The sequence below is a fragment of the Caretta caretta genome, chromosome 7, assembly GCF_965140235.1.
Source record: "Caretta caretta isolate rCarCar2 chromosome 7, rCarCar1.hap1, whole genome shotgun sequence".
NCBI lineage: Eukaryota > Metazoa > Chordata > Testudines > Cheloniidae > Caretta > Caretta caretta.
This window is the reverse complement of record NC_134212.1, coordinates 126,762,028-126,781,440: the sequence shown is the minus strand read 5'-3', so window position 1 is coordinate 126,781,440 and position 19,413 is coordinate 126,762,028. Positions and strand designations below refer to the sequence as shown.

Genomic DNA, 19,413 nt, shown 5'->3' with positions numbered 1-19,413 from the left:
CTTTTGAATTCTTGCAACTGGGACCAGAAATTTCCAGTCTCTTTTGTGCAACACACCTTGTCACACAAGCTTGTATAAGAAAAGTTAGGCCATAGCTGTTTGTAGAACCATCTCGGGAATACCTTGGGCTGGCTTGCCCCAGACACCAATTTATCGGTGCAAGTTGCTTTCCATGAGCTCCTTGGTGGTGCATCCCTTGGCCAATTTTGCAGTTATGCTTGCTCAAGTTGCAGTTTCTCCATCAACATTCTGCAAGCTGCTGAAATGTCCAGTTTAAAGTTCCTCATTCTACTACTGTATCTGGCACATATAACATTGATGTTTGATATTAAATGAATAGGATTTAATTCTTTCATTCACAGACAGGGAAAAGGGGAAAGTCAAGTTTCTTTAGCTTCACTGTCTTGCGAAAGGCTGTAGCAACACTGAATTTCTTGTTTCAGAGTAACAGCCGTGTTAGTCTGTATTCGCAAAAAGAACAGGAGTACTTGTGGCACCTTAGAGACTAGCCAATTTATTTGAGCATAAGCTTTCGTGAGCTACAGCTCACTTCATCGGATGCATACTGTGGAAAGTACAGAAGACGTTTTTATACACACAGACCATGAAAAAATGGGTGATTATCACTACGAAAGGTTTTCTCTCCCCCCACCCCACCCTCCTGCTGGTAATAGCTTATCCACAGCGACCACTCTCCTTACAGTGTAAAACCTAGCTACCACCTCTCATGGAGGTGGATTAACTACACCAATGGGAGAAGCTCTCCCGTCAGTGTAGCGGTATCTTCACTGAAGCGCTATGTTGCTGTAGTGTTTAAACGTAGACCTGCCCCTAGTTACACCTGCTCTTCACCCTCCAGGGTTTCCCGCACACTAGAGACTCGTCATTTGACTGGTTACACCAGTTTTACAGACACTTTTCATCACCACAGCAGCACACGGGGCCCATAGCATGAGCCACTATCTGGCCGCTTGTGCCTTGGCTACTGGTGTTCAGGTCTAAGAGCAAAAATCAGCTCCTAAATGTGGACTCATGAAGGAAAGCATTACATGTTAATCAGAGTTTTGTGTTTGTTGTATTCTGCACAAAGGGCCTGTAATTCATGGTGAATGGAGAGAGGTTCGTGCTATACCACCCCCCAGTTCCCTATCGGGTTATTGGGTGGTTGAGCTGAATTGCAGAAGCAGAGGTTGATTCCAGGTACCTGCCACCCACTCAGGTGAAGTCTCTTTCAGTACTGGCAGTGCTCCTCTTCTAAATAGTAGCTGAGTTTGGGACTTAGAACAGCCTCTCGGGTCATCGTCTGGGAAATGCTGGCAGCTGTAACAGCGAAGTTCCTCCTCCCTCTGCACCTTTGTGTTAGCCCAAAGCCTGAGACTGCTCTTAAATGCAAGTCCTGGTGCAGACTAAGCCCGGTTAGCCCATTGCAGGACATTTCTTTCCAGGGGTGTAGTCCTGACTTTTTGAAGTTCAAGTACTCAGCTCCCACTGGCGTGATCTCATCCTGAGAGCGATACACACCCCCGCAGCGCATTTCTGTATAAAATGCTCTGTATGCATGCTCTGTGCGACATGACCTTGCATGTACAGCACCTGTGAGGACAATATTCAGAGTGGTAGCCGTGTTAGTCTGTATCAGCAAAAACAGCAAGGAGTCCTTGTGGCACCTTAGAGACTAACACATTTATCTGGGCATAAGCTTTTGTGGGATATAACCCACTTCATCAGATGTATGGAGTGGAAAATACAGTGAGCAGGTATAAATATACAGCACATGAAAAGATGGGAGTTGCCTTACCAAGGGGGGGGGGAGGCTGTCGGTGCTGATGAGGCCAATTCAATTAGGGTGGATGTGGCCTATTCCCAACAGTTGACAAGAAGGGGTGAATATCAACAGAGGGAAAATTATTTTTTGTAGTGACCCATCCACTCCCAGTCTTTATTCAGGCCTAATTTGATGGTGTCCAGTTTGCAAATTAATTCCAGTTCTGCAGTTTCTCGTTGAAGTGTGTTTTTGAAGTTTTTTTGTTGAAGAATTGCCACTTTTAACCTATAGGTGTTTGTGTTTATACCTTCAAGTCAGCGACACTGCTATGGATACCCGCATGGCCCCACAGTATGCCAACATTTTTATGGCTGACTTAGAACAACGCTTCCTCAGCTCTCGTCCCCTAACGCCCCTACTCTACTTGCGCTATATTGATGACATCTTCATCATCTGGACCCATGGAAAAGAAGCTCTTGAGGAATTCCACCATGATTTCAACAATTTCCATCCCACCATCAACCTCAGCCTGGTCCAGTCCACACAAGAGATCCACTTCCTGGACACTACAGTGCTAATAAACAATGGTCACATAAACACCACCCTATACTGGAAACCTACTGACCGCTATTCCTACCTACATGCCTCCAGCTTTCATCCAGATCACACCACACAATCGATTGTCTACAGCCAAGCTCTAAGATACAACCGCATTTGCTCCAATCGCTCAGACAGAGTCAAACACCTACAGGATGTCTATCAAGTGTTCTTAAAACTACAATACCCACCTGGTGAAGTGAAGAAACAGATTGGCAGAGCCAGAAGGGTACCCAGAAGTCACCTACTACAAGACAGGCCCAACAAAGAAAATAACAGAATGCCACTAGCCATCACCTACAGCCCCCAACTAAAATCTCTCCAGTACATCATTAAGGATCTACAACCTATCCTGAAGGACAATCCCTCGCTCTCACAGACCTTGGGAGACAGGCCAGTCCTCACTTACAGACAGCCCCCCAACCTGAAGGAAATACTCTCCAGCAACTACACACCACGCAACAAAAACACTAACCCAGGAACCAATCCCTGCAACAAACCCCATTGCCAACTCTGTCTGCATATCTATTCAAGGGACACCATCATAGGACCTAACCACATCAGCCACACCATCAGGGGCTCGTTCAGCTGCACATCTACCAATGTGATATATGCCATTATGTGCCAGCAATGCCCCTCTGCCATGTACATTGGCCAAACCGGACAGTCTCTACGCAAAAGAATAAATGGACACAAATCAGACATCAGGAATTGTAACATTCAAAAACCAGTAAGAGCACTTCAGTCTCCCCGGACACTCAATAACAGACTTAAAAGGGACAATTCTTCAACAAAAAAACTTCAAAAACAGACTTCAACGAGAAACTGCAGAAATGGAATTAATTTGCAAACTGGACACCATCGAATTAGGCCTGAATAAAGACTGGGAGTGGATGAATCACTACAAAAAGTAATTTTCCCTCTCTTGATATTCACTCCTTCTTGTCAACTGTTGGAAATGGGCGACGTCCACCTTGCATTGGCCTCATTAGCACTGACCCTCTACTTGGTAAAGCAACTCCCATCTTTTCATGTTCTATGATGTATATACTGCTTACTGTATTTTTCACTCCATGCATCTGATGAAGTGGGTTTTTGCCCATGAAAGCTTATGCCCAAATAAATTGGTTAGTCTCTAAGCCACAAGGACTCCTCGTTTTTGTGAGGACAATAGCGCTCGAAAGTGCGGGAACGCTGTTCCCGAGCCACTAGCATACTGTTTCTGTATCACATGCAAGATGCCTTTGTTCACAGCTGGTTTTCTGGTTTGCTTCAAACATGACCTGTTTGTCTTTCCATCAGTATTTAATGGGAAACCAGCTGTGAGTGCTCTCCTGATTTCCCTGACCAGTTCCCGTGTCAGTGACATCTCTGCCCTGGCTCATTTCTCTGAGTGCAGGGAGGTCCTTGTGGAGAATCACTCATCAGCCTTGTCAGCTTCATTCTCGCGGATAACTAACTTGGAACCAGAAAAGCCATTTTATCTTGTTTTGTTCTGGAACCTGACCCAACGGCTGAACGGGGCCAGCAGGAGCCACTGCAAAAACAGAGACCAAAATTAGAAGCAAAGGCACGGATGCCTGCAAAGCTTTTGACACGGTCTCCCACAGTATTCTTGTCAGCAAGTTAAAGAAATATGGTCTGGATGAATGGACTATAAGGGGGATAGAAAGCTGGCTAGATAGTCGGGCTCAACGGGTAGTGATCAATGGCTCCATGTCTAGTTGGCAGCTGGTGTCAAGTGGAGTGCCCCAAGGGTCGGTCCTGGGGCCAGTTTTGTTCAATATTTTCATTAATGATCTGGAGGATGGCGTGGATTGCACCCTCAGCAAGTTTGCAGATGACACTAAACTAGGAGGAGAGGTAGATACGCTGGAGGGTAGGGATAGGATACAGAGGGACCTAGACAAATTAGAGGATTGGGCCAAAACAAATCTGATGAGGTTCAACAAGAACAAGTGCAGAGTCCTGCACTTAGGACGGAAGAATCCCATGCACACCTACAGACTTGGGTTCGAATGGCTCGGCAGCAGTTCTGCAGAAAAGGACCTAGGGGTTACAGTGGACGAGAAGCTGGATATGAGTCAACAGTGTGCCGTTGTTGCCAAGAAGGCCAATGGCATTTTGGGATGCATAAGTAGGGGCATTGCCTGCAGATCGAGGGATGTGATCATTCCCCTCTATTAGACATTGGTGAGGTTTATCTGGAGTACTGTGTCCAGTTTTGGGCCCCACACTACAAAAAGGATGCGAAAAAATTGGAAAACGTCCAGCAGAGGGCAACAAAAATGATTAGGGGACTGGAACACATGAGTTATGAGGAGAGGCTGAGGGAACTGGGATTGTTTAGTCTGCAGAAGAGAAGAATGAGAGGGGATTTGATAGCTGCTTTCAACTACCTGAAAGGGGGTTCCAAAGAGGATGGATCTAGACTGTTCTCAGTGGTAGCTGGTGACAGAACAAGGAGTAGTGGTCTCAAGTTGCAGTGGGGGAGGTTTAGGTTGGATATTAGGAAAAACTTTTTCACTAGAAGGGTGGTGAAACACTGGAATGCGTTACCTAGGGAGGTGGTGGAATCTCCTTCCTTAGAAGTTTTTAAGGTCAGGCCTGACATAGCCCTAGCTGGGATGATTTAGTTGGGGATTGGTCCTTCTTTGAGCAGGGGGCTGGACTAGATGACCTCCTGAGGTCCCTTCCAACCCAGATATTCTAAGATTCTATGATTCACATCTGGGCTTGGCTCCAATCTCTGGGGTGGAGTGCTTGATGCCTGCCCAGATGGGGTGGATTCCAACGTTGGGTCGGAGAGGGAGCAATGATGTACAGGCTGTGACCAAGTATGACGAAGTTTCACTTACGCTGGCAGTGCAGGGTGAAAGAGCAGATCTCCGGTAGTGTGGGGTTGCTGAGTGGACATGGGTCATGAGTTTACACCGACCTGTATCCTTAGGGTTCCCAAATCTGCTGTATGCTCTGGGGAAAGCCCCAGTGCCCCAGTTACGTGGGCAGCAGTGGGTGCAGCACTGCCCCATACCACTACAGGACTGAGTGGTGTTTGCAGGGCGCCACACGGTATTCAAGAATTTAAGTGAATAGGGTGCCCCAGGGCAGCTCAGACTGGGTCAGCAGAGCACTTGCTGCTCACATGAGCATCCTGGCTTCTCCTGTGCAGCTGTTCCTAGCTGTGGCAGTGAGGTGTTTCCCTACAATGGAGAAGCAGCTACTGAGGGGAAGCCCAGCAGCCTCTACCTCCACAGGGGCTGCTGCACCCAAAAGAGGAGGGCTGCTCGGAACCTATAGCTGCGTCTGGGAGAGCGTCACAAGCCACCAGCAGGACCAACTCGACTGGGGTCTGGTGGCAGAGCCAGGATGCTTCTCAGTGAGGTACTCCAAGGGGGAGAAAGGGCTGGGAGAGGAGAAAGGGCTGGTGGGGGCAGGAAGAGACAGGGCCAGGTGAAGCTGCAGAAAGGAGCTCACTTTGATTTAGTATTGTTTAATGTCCGCCTACAAAGGAGACAAGGTGGGATGGAATGGGATATGGAAAGATGACTGGATACAGCCATGGGAATGGGATGGAGGGAAGGGGAGGGGAGGAAGATGACTGGAAGCAGGATGGAGTTGGGGAAGGGAATGACTGGATCCAGCCTGGGGGAGGGGGATGGTGACTGGAGATGGGATGGGGTGGATGGGAGAGTGACTGAAGCCAGGAGGGTGGGAGGGAAGGTGATGATGGAAGGTGACTGGAGCTTGGATGAGGTGAGGGGGGAAGGTGACAATGGGGGATTGGAGCTGGGATGGGGGGGCCGGAAGGTGACTGGATCTGGGATGGGGGGTGGAGCAGGGGGAAGGTGATGATGGGGGGACGGTGAGTGGAGCTGGGATGGGTGGGGGAAAGGTGATGATGGGGGGGAAGGTGAGTTGAGCCGGGATGGGGGGTGGGGAAGGGGGAAGGTGATGATGGGGGATGGCGCAGGGGGAAGGTGAGTGGAGCTGGGATGGGGGATGGCGCAGGGGGAAGGTGAGTGGAGCCGGGATGGGGGATGGAGCAGGAGTAAGGTGAGTTGAGCTGGGATGGGGCGGGGGGGCAGGTGACTGGAGCCGGGGTGGGGCGGGGATGGGGGGAAGGTGATGATGGGGGCGGGAAGTGACTGGAGCTGGCATGGGTTGGGGTGAGGGGTAATGTGACAGGGGTAATGTGCCAGTCACCTTCCCTCCCTCGCACCATCCCAGTTCTAGTCACCTTCCTCCACAAATGATTTCATCCTTCAGAAGAGGCTGCACTGGGGGGTAGGGGGGTGTTGAGACCCTCACTCTGTACAGTGACAGGAAGGCTGCATATACAGCTCACAGTGAGCCCAAGTAGTGGTTGCCATGCGAACCACAACTTTCTGTATTGCCCATCTTGGTGCATAGTGTTACATTAACACAAACGTGCACGTAATTTATGTTGTGAAGAACAGGTTTGAAGGTGCTGCCCCTGCATTTTGTTATAATCCACTTTTGGGTGATGTGGCCTTGCAGTCACATTCTCGACTGTACACGCTAGACCCTGCCATGGCCTCTCCCTGGGCAGGCCAGTCAGACATCTTGTGCTGTGGCCGTGAGAAGGAACAGTGCTGACTGTCCCATCACCTGCAATAGCTGCGGCTGCTGCTCTGAGTGCTTGGCATGGTTCCTAATATCCGCTCTTCTTTGCCAGTCACAGGTACCAAACCGAGGACATCCTGGCCTAGAAAGGCCCTGCTCATCCTGGGGTTCCTCTTTGCTTTGGCTGTGATTGCCTTAGTCGCGATGGCAGTGAGTCAGAACAAGCCACTCCCAAAGAATATTAAGGTATTATGAAGAGAAACAGTATAACTGGGTGGGGCAAGGGTAGCTCCGAGACACCCCTGAATTTTCATGTGTTTCACCCACCACATCTTTTGGGTCTTGCTAATTCCCTTTGTCCTCTCCCTGAACCTCAAGCTTTTTCTCTTCCCAATTTCCCTGTAAAAATAAGCCCATTTCTGGTGGTCTTCATAGGTGAATCTGTACTAACCCACCGGTCAGTTCCATTTGTGGCACAGTAGCTTCCAAGTTCATACTCCCTTTCACAGGTTCTGGCTTCTTCCGGGCCCCCAGGGTGCTCAACCTCCCGTCCCACCTCTTCCCACCCAGTTCTGCCCCCTCCCCCCAGCACCTCCTGCACGCAGCGGAACAGCCGATCGGAGGAGGCAGGAGGCGCTGGGAGGAGTTGATTGGTGGGGCCGCAGGTGGACGGGAGGCTCCGGTTGGGAGTTGGCTGCTAATTTTTTTCCATGGGTGCTCCAGCCTTGGAGCACCCCTGGAGTCGGCACCTATGCTCCCTTTGGTGGAAACTTTACAGGCCAGGACTTCCAGGAAGGCCAGTGATCTGCCCTGATCCTGGGGACACCCAATACCAGCAGTGTCTCTACGGATGCTCTGGGCATGCAGCTCAGAGCTGGCTGTCATAGAAAAGGCCTAGGGCAAGATCTGAGTCCTGAACCAGAGGCTGTGAACCAAAGCCAGGCCATGGATTAAAGCAGATGCTCACAAGTTCACTGCCCAGTACACGCCCTTGGCAAAGTTGTCGCTAGTGTACAAGGCACTAGATAGTTACATAAATCTAGAGCCAGCCCCATCTAGTACAAGATAAGATGATTTGACAGAATAATGAGTAGGGAGGTTTTGTCCAAGATATCAGGAACAAGCGGAGGTAACAAACAAATGTAATGAAACACATATAAGGTGGTATATTCTTGTTTGTCATAGCCTATAAGTGTTGGGGTACTTTGCCTTCATTCTTTGTTTGGCCAAGGGGACAGCAGAAATTCTTGTTGCTGACTGAACTGTTCCTTCCATAGGGCACTCATGTTAGTGTACTGGTAACCACCGAGACAGGGCGCTACAACTGTCTTTGCAATAAACCTGGCCAAGTGCCTGTGTCACTGAACCGTGCCTGTGGTCTTTCTTTATGAGTAACATGAAAGTCTGCTGAATGAGTGGGCTGTACTCGAGGTCTGCTAACCAGCTGTCTGTGCGGAGCTGGACAGCACGCTGAAAAAGCACACACGCAAGCTGACTGACAACCCTGCTGCTAAGCATAAGCAGACAAAGCAATTGCTTAGGGCTCTGAGCAGTTCAAGGGAGGGTCCCCTGTTCACTTTTTATTATAAGAACTTGCCTGTTTTAGTATGAGGGGTGGGGAATATTCCTGCTTAGGGCCCCCAATAGGCTAGCACCGCCTCTGCTGTAGCTACACTTACTAGTGGTCCCAGTAAGTGAAAAGTGCTCTTGTCCCACTGTCTGGCCCCACTGACTACTATTCACAGTGTCCCGTGCATTGATCCAGAGATAACTGCTTTGTTTTATCCACAGTATGGGATTGTGCTGGATGCTGGTTCGTCTCACACTAATTTGTATGTGTATGCGTGGCCAGCGGAGAAGGAGAATGACACTGGGGTGGTGCACCAGGTGGAAGTGTGTAAAGTAGAAGGTAAGCCACCAGGGAGGAGGAAGGGGGGAACAGGAGGGGCAATGGGGTGATGAACAGATAGTCCAGGAGGAGGAGGGGATGGTGAAAATAATGTAATGCTCAACTGGTACAGCTTCCAACCTGCCCTAAATCACTTCTCACCTATGTAGAGGCCAACCTGCCTCTCCTGTTTGGTTTTGTTAATACAGAAATCAACAGTAAAATAACACAAAGCTAAGCTCTTACCATCTCCTTAGTGTGGGCTGCTCCTAGATTCTGCCCTCAGGACTGCTCCATCCCCACTCTAGATCCTGTCTACCAGAGATCCATTTCCATTTCCCTCATAGCCTGGTGGGGTAAAATGCCATCAGCTGCAGTGAGTGAGCAGAATTCAACTAACTTTTGCAGCAGAGTCAGCACCTGCTAACGGGGAGGTGCAAACACCACCATCCTGTTAGACACCTACTTGCCAGAGCTTTCTATGACCTTGCAAGACAGATAAAATATCCTTAATCGAATCGCAATGCCATAGAAAAAAATCTCTGCTGCAGAAGTGACCTCTGGGGATTCCACAAGAAATCCCAGCAGGCTGCTGAGAAGTCACCCAGTTTTACTAACCAGAACTACTGTGTCAAGTACATCCAGGACTGATCAATACACAGTGCATCTCTGATCACATCTACCCTATTCCCCATATAGTTGAAGAGTCTGATATGCTCTGTAAGAGAAGTACCACATTATTTGCATATAAACATAACTCCTGTTCATCAGGGCAGCTGGTGTATCTGTAGTCTGTATTCCTGGATTAGTTCTTAAACATAAGAATGGCCAAATGAGCTATTAAATAACCACATAGACCCAGGCACCCAAATCATATTCAGGTTGGCAATACTTTCTTAAAATCATCATGTAAATGGGTCTTTGTGTGATCCAGGAAGCTCTTGGCAGGGCTGGCCCTAGACCAAATGCACTCCAGGCGAGGAGTGTCTTCTCCCCCCTCTGCACCCCCACATTTGTTAAACTTTTGAATACCTTATTTTTTACAGTTAACAATAAAACAAGGTTCACAGTGTCACTGCTGGGTTCTCACTTCACTTCAGTTCGTTCTTATATCTCTCTGACTGGCGATGCCCCACCCCTTAGATATCCACAAGGGCATGGCTGACAACATTCTAGGAGGTTCGAAGAAAATGTAGTTCTCAGAAAGTCTGGAATGTCCATGAGTTTCTACAAAGGTCCAGAATATTCTAGGAGGTTAGTGAAAAATGTATCCACGTATAGAATACCTGAAACATTTTACTTCAAACATTCTATTTTCCCTTTTGTCGCTAACAACAAAAACAGCCCCCCAAGTCTGGCGTCCCTCACGCCTGACATCCCAGGCGCTCTCCTGGGTCACCTGCCCCTAAATCCAGCCCTTGTTCTTGGTGCCAGCTGGCATAAGGCACAGGTGGTGCATAGGGTTTTACAGGAATCCCCTGGGCAGATGCATATTAAGGTCACAAAAGGGTGGCATGTAAGGTCTCTGTCAAGAACCAGAACCCCTGGTTGTCATAATCTCTTTGAAATGCATATGCAGATAATAATTAATGAGTTATGTATCTATACTGGAAATTATGTTCTCGTACCCTTGGAGTTAAGACAGGTAACCATGAGATGACAGGCCTTAAACAGATTCCTTTGAAGCAGGAGATAGCAGACATTTACCTCCTGTCTGGTCATTGTGTCTCACAACATACGCATATGGAGCCAGATGCTGATTAGAAGATTGCAAAGTCGACAAGAAAGGGCAGTCACAGGAAAAACAATCAGCAGAGGGTGACCTATTTATGAAAAAGAACAAAGGATGGTTCTGATTTAAGTAAAGGTAGCAAGAGACACCCTGCATCCTTCTCCTAGGCAATAAGCTGACAGGTGACTTATCTCATAAAAAGGGATCAGAGCCTGCCTGGCTGGAAAACACTGGTGAGCAATACTTCATTAGACATGAGAGTACCAGTAGTAGGTGAGATCAGTTGAAGCAGCCAAGCTAGAAGTGCATTCAAGAGCAGGTATCAGGGTATGTGGAATGGTGGGCCCTTTATTCTTGAATATTCTTTTCTGACAGTGCAAGGAACCTGAGCTTGCACAGGGCAAGTCCAGGCATTTCCCTGATGGGAGCAGAGGATGTTACATCTGCTAGAATCTAGGATGCAGTGTTTTTTGTTGGGTTTTTTAAATTGCTATTTCAAATTTATTGGTTTTAAGAAATTGTAAATGTCATTAATGGGGTGTATAAATACCAACGTGGCAGCTGGTGAAAGATAGTGTCTGTGCTGGATCAGACAAGAGGTGAGGTGTTGGTATTTTACTGTGACTAGTTATGCCAGAGGAGCCTACAGGCTGTTATAAGGTGTGTCAGGTGTTCTTGGACCTGCCTGTACAAGGGGAGGGGAGCATTTGTGGTCACTCCTGGGAATATAGTGTTACCCTTTTGACCTGAGCAGTTAGCCAATATTGAGGGTCTTGCAGGCTGTTTCCACTAAGAGATTTAATTAATGTCATCAGTTTCAGATGTACGTAAAGATCTGTCCTTCTTCGAGTGATTGCTCGATTCCAACCAGGTGTGCACACACCGCAAGCACGGTCGTTGGAAAGTTTTCCCTTAGCAGCTCCCGTTGGGTTGGCTGTGGAGCCCCCTGGAGTGGCGCCTTCATGGCGCTCAGTATATGACCCTGCTGACCCGACTCCCCTTCAGTTCCTTCTTACTGTCCGTGACGGCCATTGGAACTGCATTCGCTTGCCTTGCAAGTGCTTCCCTTAGTTTTCTTCTTTAGCCTATAGTTTCTAGTCTAGATTTCAGTTAATAGTTAGTTTAGTTTAGTGTATATAGTAGTTTGGGTTAGGGTGCGGAGGCAACCCCTATCCCTTACCTCCACTCGGTTCCAGGGCATGCCTCGGGGCCAAGGGTTTAAACCTTGCGGGTCCTACGGTAAGCCCATGCCAACGGGTGACCCCCCCCGCCCCCCAACAATGCGTGCCTGAAGTGTCTGGGGGAAGAGCACCAAACAGACAGGTGCAAAATCTGCAAGTCTTTCTGCCCTTGAATGAAGAAAGAGAGGGATTTCCATCTGAAACAACTTCTGATGGAATCCGCTCTCCGTCCACAGCCTGCCACAGAGTGCTGGGATCCGGCCCCAAGGACATCAGTGTGGAGTGCCCCGGCCTCAGTGTGCGACACGGTACCGAGGAAAGACTCTGATTCAAGAGACCCGCAGCACCTGCTCCCTGGCACCGCAAGCGGCACACTCACCGGTGCCGCACAAGCATCACAAGAAGACGGACAGGGGTTGTTCCCCGGTGCCAGAGGCCGTGCCAGGCGCAACAGCAGTGCATCCCACAAAGGAGCACTCAGCACCCAAGGACCAGGAGTTGGCGCCGTAGACTCCACGGACAGAGAGTGCCAGGTGGAGGAGTTGCAGTCCCCCTCCATCCCAGACACTTTCGAAGCCACCAGGGACCTGATAGAAATGACGGCCCCTCAACCTCTGGTTATCAGGGACAAAGCCCCTGGTATTGCCGTGCCTGGCACCATCTAGGAGCAAGCCGGCATGATGCGGCGATCACCTTCCTCGGCTCTGCACTGTTCACCCCGGCACCGTTCGGGTTCACCATTCCCGAGGTACCGTTCCCCAGCTTGGGACCCCGTGCATGGTTTCCAAGCTCGGTCCCTATCAGCGGCCTCTCAGCACCAGTCCCCATCAGTGGACTCTCGGCACCAGCGGAGCAGCATTGGTCCCCGTCAGCAGCCTCTCAGCACCAATCCCTGGCACAGGAACATCGGCACCAGTCCCCAACTCAATACCACTTGGGGCCACCATGGTCACCACAATCTGGATCAGTGTCATCTGACTTGTGCAGGGACTCATTTTATTCACGCTGCAGCAGGCACAGGTCGCATTGGTGCAGAAGTGAGGCAGCAGCGGCATGGCCTCCACATTGGCAGCTACAGCCTCAGTGGCCTCTTCGGAATCCCTGGGCTTATCCCTAGGCCCAGGGCTCATTTTCCAGGGGCACTCAGTCAGTAGCCTCCGAGGCCCAAGCACCTCAGTATAAAGATTGGAATTGACACCAGCACAGGGCCTGCAGCCTGTCCAGGACACCGTCGACGCAACCACAACTACAGCCCTGATAGCCGGCCAGACTACCATTGCCGCGACAACAGTCAGTGCAGAACCCACAGGCACTGACGAGGAGGACGCTAGAGAGCTGGATGGTCAGGAGCACCCGGTACCGCCTCTAGCTTCCTCATCCTCGTCCCCAGACAAGGCGGTTGCAGGGACTTCGACCTCATAACCTCCCCCGATAGACCACCATGCGCACCAGGACCTCTTGCGCAGAATCACCCGCAACATGGGATTGCAGGTGGAGGAGGTTATCGAACTAGAGGACCCCATGGTCGATATCCTGACGCCGGAGGGTACCTCATAATTAAAACTATACAGAACAATACAAAATGCTGTGGCAGACCCTGGCATCGATTTCCAGCCCCTCCACTTACGGCACACTCCACGAGAGCGCAGGCGTCATCTGCAGAATTCCTGGCACAGGTCCCTATCCAGGACATATGCAAGGCAGCAACATGGTCTTCCATCCACACCTTCATGTCACACTACTCAAGAGGCAAGGAACAATGCAGCCTTTGGCAGGCAATCCTGCCTTCAGCAACTAGATGAACTCTGACCCCTCCCGCAAGGAAACTGCTTGGAAGTCACCTATTGGAATGCACATGAGCAATCACTCAAAGAAGAAAAAATCGTTACCTACCTCTCGTAACTGTTGTTCTTCGAGATGTGTCGCTCATGTCCATTCAAAATCCCACCCGCCTCCCCCCTGTCGAAGTATGCCGGCAAGAAGGAACTGAGCAGGCGGCGGGTCGGCAGGGGACTATATACACCTCCATAAAGGCGCCACGCCAGGGGTCTCCAGAGCTGACCTGACAGGTACCGCTAGGGGAAAAACCTTCCAGCAATCGTGCATGCGGCACACGCACACACCTATTGGAATGCACATGAGCAACACATCTCGAAAAACAACAGTTACGAGAGGTAAGTAACCATTTTTTCTCGGAGCGGACGGACTCCAAGCTGCACAGCCTGGAGGACTCCCGGGCGACCATGAAGTTGCTGGGTATGCACGTCCCTGCTACCCAGCATAAACACTTCAAACCACAGCTTCAACAGCAATGCTCCTACCCTCCTCGACCCAGACAAGACTTCTATAGATGGAGGGGTAGGAATGGTAGGTGCAGACTGTCACACCCCACATCGGGTCAGGGCCAGGGCCTGACCAAACCTTCCTCGGGCTCTAAGCAGGCCTCTTGAAGGGACGCCCAAGGACGCCACACCTGCTCTTGTTTTATGAATCATCTATCCCATTTCTACCGTGCTTGGTCCCAAATAACATCGGACCGCTGGGTCCTTCGCACAGTAGAGATGAGATATTCTCTCCAATTCTGCTCCTCCCCTCCCTGCCACCCACCTTCCCCATCCCTCTTCAGGGACCCCTCTCACAAGCAACTCCTTATCCAGGAGGTACAATTGGGGCAGTGGAGGAGGTTCCTCGGGAGCTAAGGGGGAGGGGATTCTACTTCTGTTATTTCGTAATCCCCAAGGCAAAGGGCGGTCTCAGACCTATTTTAGACCTTCAAGGACTCAACCAGTGCATGGTGAAGTTAAAGTTCTGCATGGTCTCCCTGAGCACGATCATCCTGTCCCTGGATCCGAGAGACTGGTATGCTACCCTTGACATGAAAGACGCGTACTTTCATATAGCTATTCGGCCTGTGCCCAGATGGTGCCTATGGTTTGTGGTCAACCACAAACATTATCAGTTCATGGTCCTCCCATTCGGTCTATCAACGGCTCCCCGAGTGTTCACCAAGTGTATGTCAGTCTTAGCAACCTTCCTCCTCAGGAGGCAGGTGCAGGTATATCCCTACCTCGATGACTGGTTAATACGGGGCACTCCAGGGAGCAGGTAGAGCCTCAAGTCCGATTAGTCAGATTCACTTTCAAGAGACTGGGACTCCTCCCTAACGTGAGCAAGTCGAGCTTATCACCGACCCAAAGAATAGAATTCGTTGGGGCCATGCTGGACTCGGTACAGGCAAGGGCCCTGCTGCCAGAGACCCGGATCCAAGCCATAACAGACATTATTCAGAACCTCAGGCAGTACCAGACTACTACAGCAAGGGGATGCCTGAGTCTCCTCGGCCACTTGGCAGCCTGCACTTACGTGGTGCGACATGCCAGACTGAGGCTCAGACCCCTACAAGCCTGGCTCGCATTCGTCTACCACCCAGGGCACAAGAGCCTGGATTCAGCGGTCACCGTGCCAGTGCAAACACTTGAGTCCCTCCAGTGGTGGCTCGACCCTCGGTCAGCATGCGAGGGAGTCCGCACGTGCTACGAGCTGGCTAAAGTCCCAGCCCCAGCTGTTACGGCACACTCCACAAGGGCACAAGCCTCGTCAGCGACTTTCCTGGCCCAGAGCCCCATTCAGAAGATCTGCAGAGCGGCAACCTGGTCATCAGTGCATACTTTTACCACTCACCAGCATTCCAGAGATGATGTGGCATTCGGCAGAGCGGTGCTCCCGTCAGCAATTCCTGAACTCCGACCCCACCTCCGGCGGAGAGCTTGGGAGTCACCTGATCGGAATGGACATGAACAAGCACTCGAAGAATTAAAAATGGTTACTCACCTTCTCGGAACTGTTGTTCTTTGAGATGTGTTGATCACGTCCATTCCAATACTCACCCTTCTTCCGGAGTAGCTGGCAAGAAGGAACTGAAGGGGGGTCGGGTTGGCAGGGTCATATATTGAGCTCCCTGAAGGTGCCACTCCCGGGGGCTCCACAGCCGACCCAATGGGAGCTGCTAAGGGAAAACTTTCCTACGACCGTGTACACGGCGCGTGCACACCTGACCAGAATGGACGTGAACAACACGTCTCGAAGGACAACAGTTACGAGAAGGTGAGTAACTGTTTTTTTCCATGTGCCCAGGAAGAATCCAACAACAGAAAATTGGTTTGTTGCTCATAGTTCCCAGCTTCTTTCCAACCAACACTCTACCCAAAAGTGCGCGCTCCTGCTATCTCTCACTCAGCTTTTTCTCAGGGTCACACTATAAGTGCTTCTTTGGCTGTCTCTGGGACTTCCTTGGGGCCTAGTCTGTGGTGTTTCTCCTGCCTCTCTCTCTCACCCCCCACCCTCCCTCCAACAGTACCCAGCCCTCTGTGTTTGCATTCAGTCCCCAGTCAAACCCCTCAGCCCATATAGCTCAGATTCCTAACCAGCCTTTGCAAACAGCCTGTGTTTTGGGTGTTGGCTCCTGCTGTTTCAGATGTGTCTATTCCATAAAGGAGTTTAGGTGCTTTTTACATTTGTTCTGAGTGACAGGCAGCTGCTTCAACCACCAGCTTCCATGAAGTTTCACCCACCCCCAGCATAAGGATGTGAAACACTTGATAGAGGAGAAATTCTTTTAGCAGTCTATTAGACAAGCTTTAAGGCTGGGTTTAATAAGAGGGTTGCTATTGATGTCTCTGCAGTAGAGGTTAGGAGTAATATGCAGGGTTCGCTATGGGCTGTAGGGCTCAGTTAAGAGAGCATGAAATGGAATGTCTTATTCTTCCCCTTCTCCCCAGGTCTGGGGATCTCGGGTTACTCCCAGGACACAGAGAAAGCTGGCCTCTCCCTCCAGCAATGCATGAAAAGAGCTCAGGAAGTGGTTCCAGAACAGCAGCACGGAGAGACCCCTGTCTACCTTGGGGCTACAGCTGGAATGCGACTGCTCAGGTACTGCAGACATGTAACCTTCACCTTCTCTCAGGCCTGGTCTACACTACACAGCTAGATGTAATGTCAGTGTGTACACACTACAGCCTTGCTCCTGCCAATGATAGTGCCCTACTACACCAACATAATGACTCCACCTCCATGAGAGGCATATGGCTTACCTCCGTGTAGTTAGGGTGACATAGTGTCTGTGTAAACACTCTGACTGTTGGCTGTCTTGTCAATTTCACAGCAGGTACCCTCAGGGACAGGAAATACCAAGGGCTGATTTCATAACTGGTGCCCCTCAATAGACTGGCATGGGACCGCGCTCGCCACACACTACACAGCTTGTGTCCTGTTCAGTCCCTCTTCTTCCCATCCACGGCAATGGCTCAGCCACATGTGAGCCCATCCTGCGTGTAGAACATTCTGACCAGGGGACCATTGGGAATGAGTGTTCCTGTGTCTGAGTCACCAAGGGATATCCAGGATTCCTCAATCAGCCCTTGCTATCTCTGCCTCACACAATGTGCCTCTCTCTTCTCCTCACCTCTGATTCCCCCTGCTCTCCCCACCCAGGCTTCTCCCTCTATTTAGCTCTCTTCCGGCTTCCTCCCTTCACCACTCTGCTCTGACCCCTTTCCCTGCCCTGACTTTCTTTCCCCATACAGTGCCCATGCACTGTACTGGCCCCATTACAGGGATGCTCAGACGGTGGTAGTATCATCCCAAACTGGCCCATATGAGTGGATGTCTGGACATCTCTTGTATCCTAGTGAAACAGAGGCATATCCCCATCCCTACTTCCAGCTCCTTGGCTGGTCAGGTTACTCCCAGATGAGTATTGCCTACAGAGACTCCATGAAGATGGACTGTGGCATGCTGTTTCTTTTCTAGCAGCGATACAAGGGCTTATGAGGGGAATCCCGGGGTGTGATATCTAAGACTGCGATTCTTTCATGGAGGTTGTGGAAGTCACGGATTCCGTGACTTTCCGCGACCTCTGTGACTTCCACAGCGGCTGATGTGGCTGACTCCAGGGCCTCATTGGCCTCTGCTGGAGCAACCCGGGGCCAGCTGCTCCGGCAGTACCTGGGGCCAGCCGCACCAGACACTGCTCGGGAGGCCCCGGGCAGCTGGTTCGGGTACCATGCAAACAGTAGCTGGTCCCGGGGGCTGTACTGGGGCCAGCCACACTGCACACTGCTCAGGAGGCCCCGGGCAGCTGGCTCGGATACCGCGCAAACAGTAGCTGGTCCCGGGGGCTGCACTGGGGCCAGCCGCACCGCACACTGCTCGGGAGGCCCCGGGCAGCTGGCTCGGGAACCGCGCAAGCAGCAGCTGGTACCGGGGGCTGCAGTGGGGCCAGCCGCACCGCACACTGCTCGGGAGGCCCCGGGCAGCTGGCTCGGGTACCGCGCAAGCAGCAGCTGGTCCTGGGGGCTGCAGTGGGGCCAGCCGCACCGCACACTGCTCGGGAGGCCCCGGGCAGCTGGCTCGGGTACCGCGCAAGCAGCAGCTGGTCCTGGGGACCGCCCAAGCAGCGCTCCCACGGACTGCACCAGGGCCAGCCGCACCGGACACTGCTCAGGAGGCTCCGAGTAGCTGGCTCTGAGGACTGCCGGAACAGCAGCTGATGTGGCTGGCTCTGGGGACTGTCCAAGCAGCGGTCCTGGGGGTACCCTGGGGACCACCCAAATAGCAGTGGTCCCAGATCAGCTGGAGCAGTGGCTTGGGGTGCCTGGAATCTGCCCAGAGAGCAGTGCCCGGGAGCAGCCACTGGGGAGCAGTCAACCCCCAGCACTGGAGCAGCCTCCCCACCCCCCAGCAGGGGCCCCCAAGAGCAGTGGGGCCCAGAAGTAGAAATTTAGTCACGGGTATTTTTGGTAAAAGTCATGGGCAGGTCACAGGCTGTGAATTTTTATTTATTGCCCATGACCTGTCCAGAAATACCCGTGACTAAAATACATGTGCCTAAACGTTAGCCTTAGCGATGTCCTCTAATGGGTGTGCTCAGTGGTGCGTGCCTGTGGGGATTCCTGCTCTGCTTCAGGAAGTGACTGCTGTTGTCGGTGGCAACTGAGAGAGCATCAGAAACAGCGGTGGACAAGCTGGGATGGTGAGACAGTAAGGAATGATGTCACTGAGAACATCTAGTGTGTTAGATCCAGATTGCACTCCTGTCTTACCAAAAGTATCACAAGTGTGTCTTGGGGGGTACAGTAAAACCAACAGGCTGCTGAGAACTTCTAGACCGGAGTCACTCAGTCCTTTCCTCTATACATCCAGCTTGCAGAACAGAAGTATAGCTGACAGAGTCCTCTCTGCAGTGGAGAAGACGCTGCACTCATCCCCCTTCAACTTCCAGGGTGCCAGAGTCATCAGTGGTCAGGAAGAAGGAGCCTATGGCTGGATCACCATTAATTACCTGTTGGGCAACTTCAGGCAGGTAACGTGTCCAATAGCTGGGGCAGGTGTAGTAGTCCAGAAATGTGGGGGGTGGGACGTTGTAAACCATACTTGGCAAGAGGGCTTCCACCAGCACTGGCTTCTTTTACAACCCCTTTTACCAGGGGTCAGAAAGTGACCACACACAGTTCTTCAGCAATCCAGCTTCCAAGGGCTTGTTAGGAAACTAAATGCATCAGCTCTCACATGTGAGGTGGTGTCATGATGTGCTCCACACCATTGGTACAAGCACAATTTGTCAGTGCATTGGAACAGAAAGCTTCTAGAATTCCTCCTGCAGTTT

At 51.1% G+C, this 19,413-nt stretch overlaps 1 protein-coding gene across 6 annotated transcripts in view; it reads left to right on the top strand.

The window, feature by feature from the left end:
• ENTPD1 (ectonucleoside triphosphate diphosphohydrolase 1) overlaps window positions 1-19,413 on the top strand; it is a 92,265-nt gene that overhangs the window by 60,989 nt on the left and 11,863 nt on the right. For 5 of the 6 annotated variants that reach the window (XM_048858673.2, XM_048858671.2, XM_048858670.2 and 2 more), the window contains 4 exons: window positions 7,062-7,195; window positions 8,741-8,858; window positions 16,529-16,679; window positions 18,951-19,110. In XM_048858673.2, coding sequence (XP_048714630.2) covers window positions 7,154-7,195; window positions 8,741-8,858; window positions 16,529-16,679; window positions 18,951-19,110 — 471 coding nt within the window. In that variant the 5' untranslated portion in view covers window positions 7,062-7,153. The remainder of the gene's footprint in view (window positions 1-7,061; window positions 7,196-8,740; window positions 8,859-16,528; window positions 16,680-18,950; window positions 19,111-19,413) is intronic. The other variant, XM_075131150.1, reaches the window with a different exon arrangement.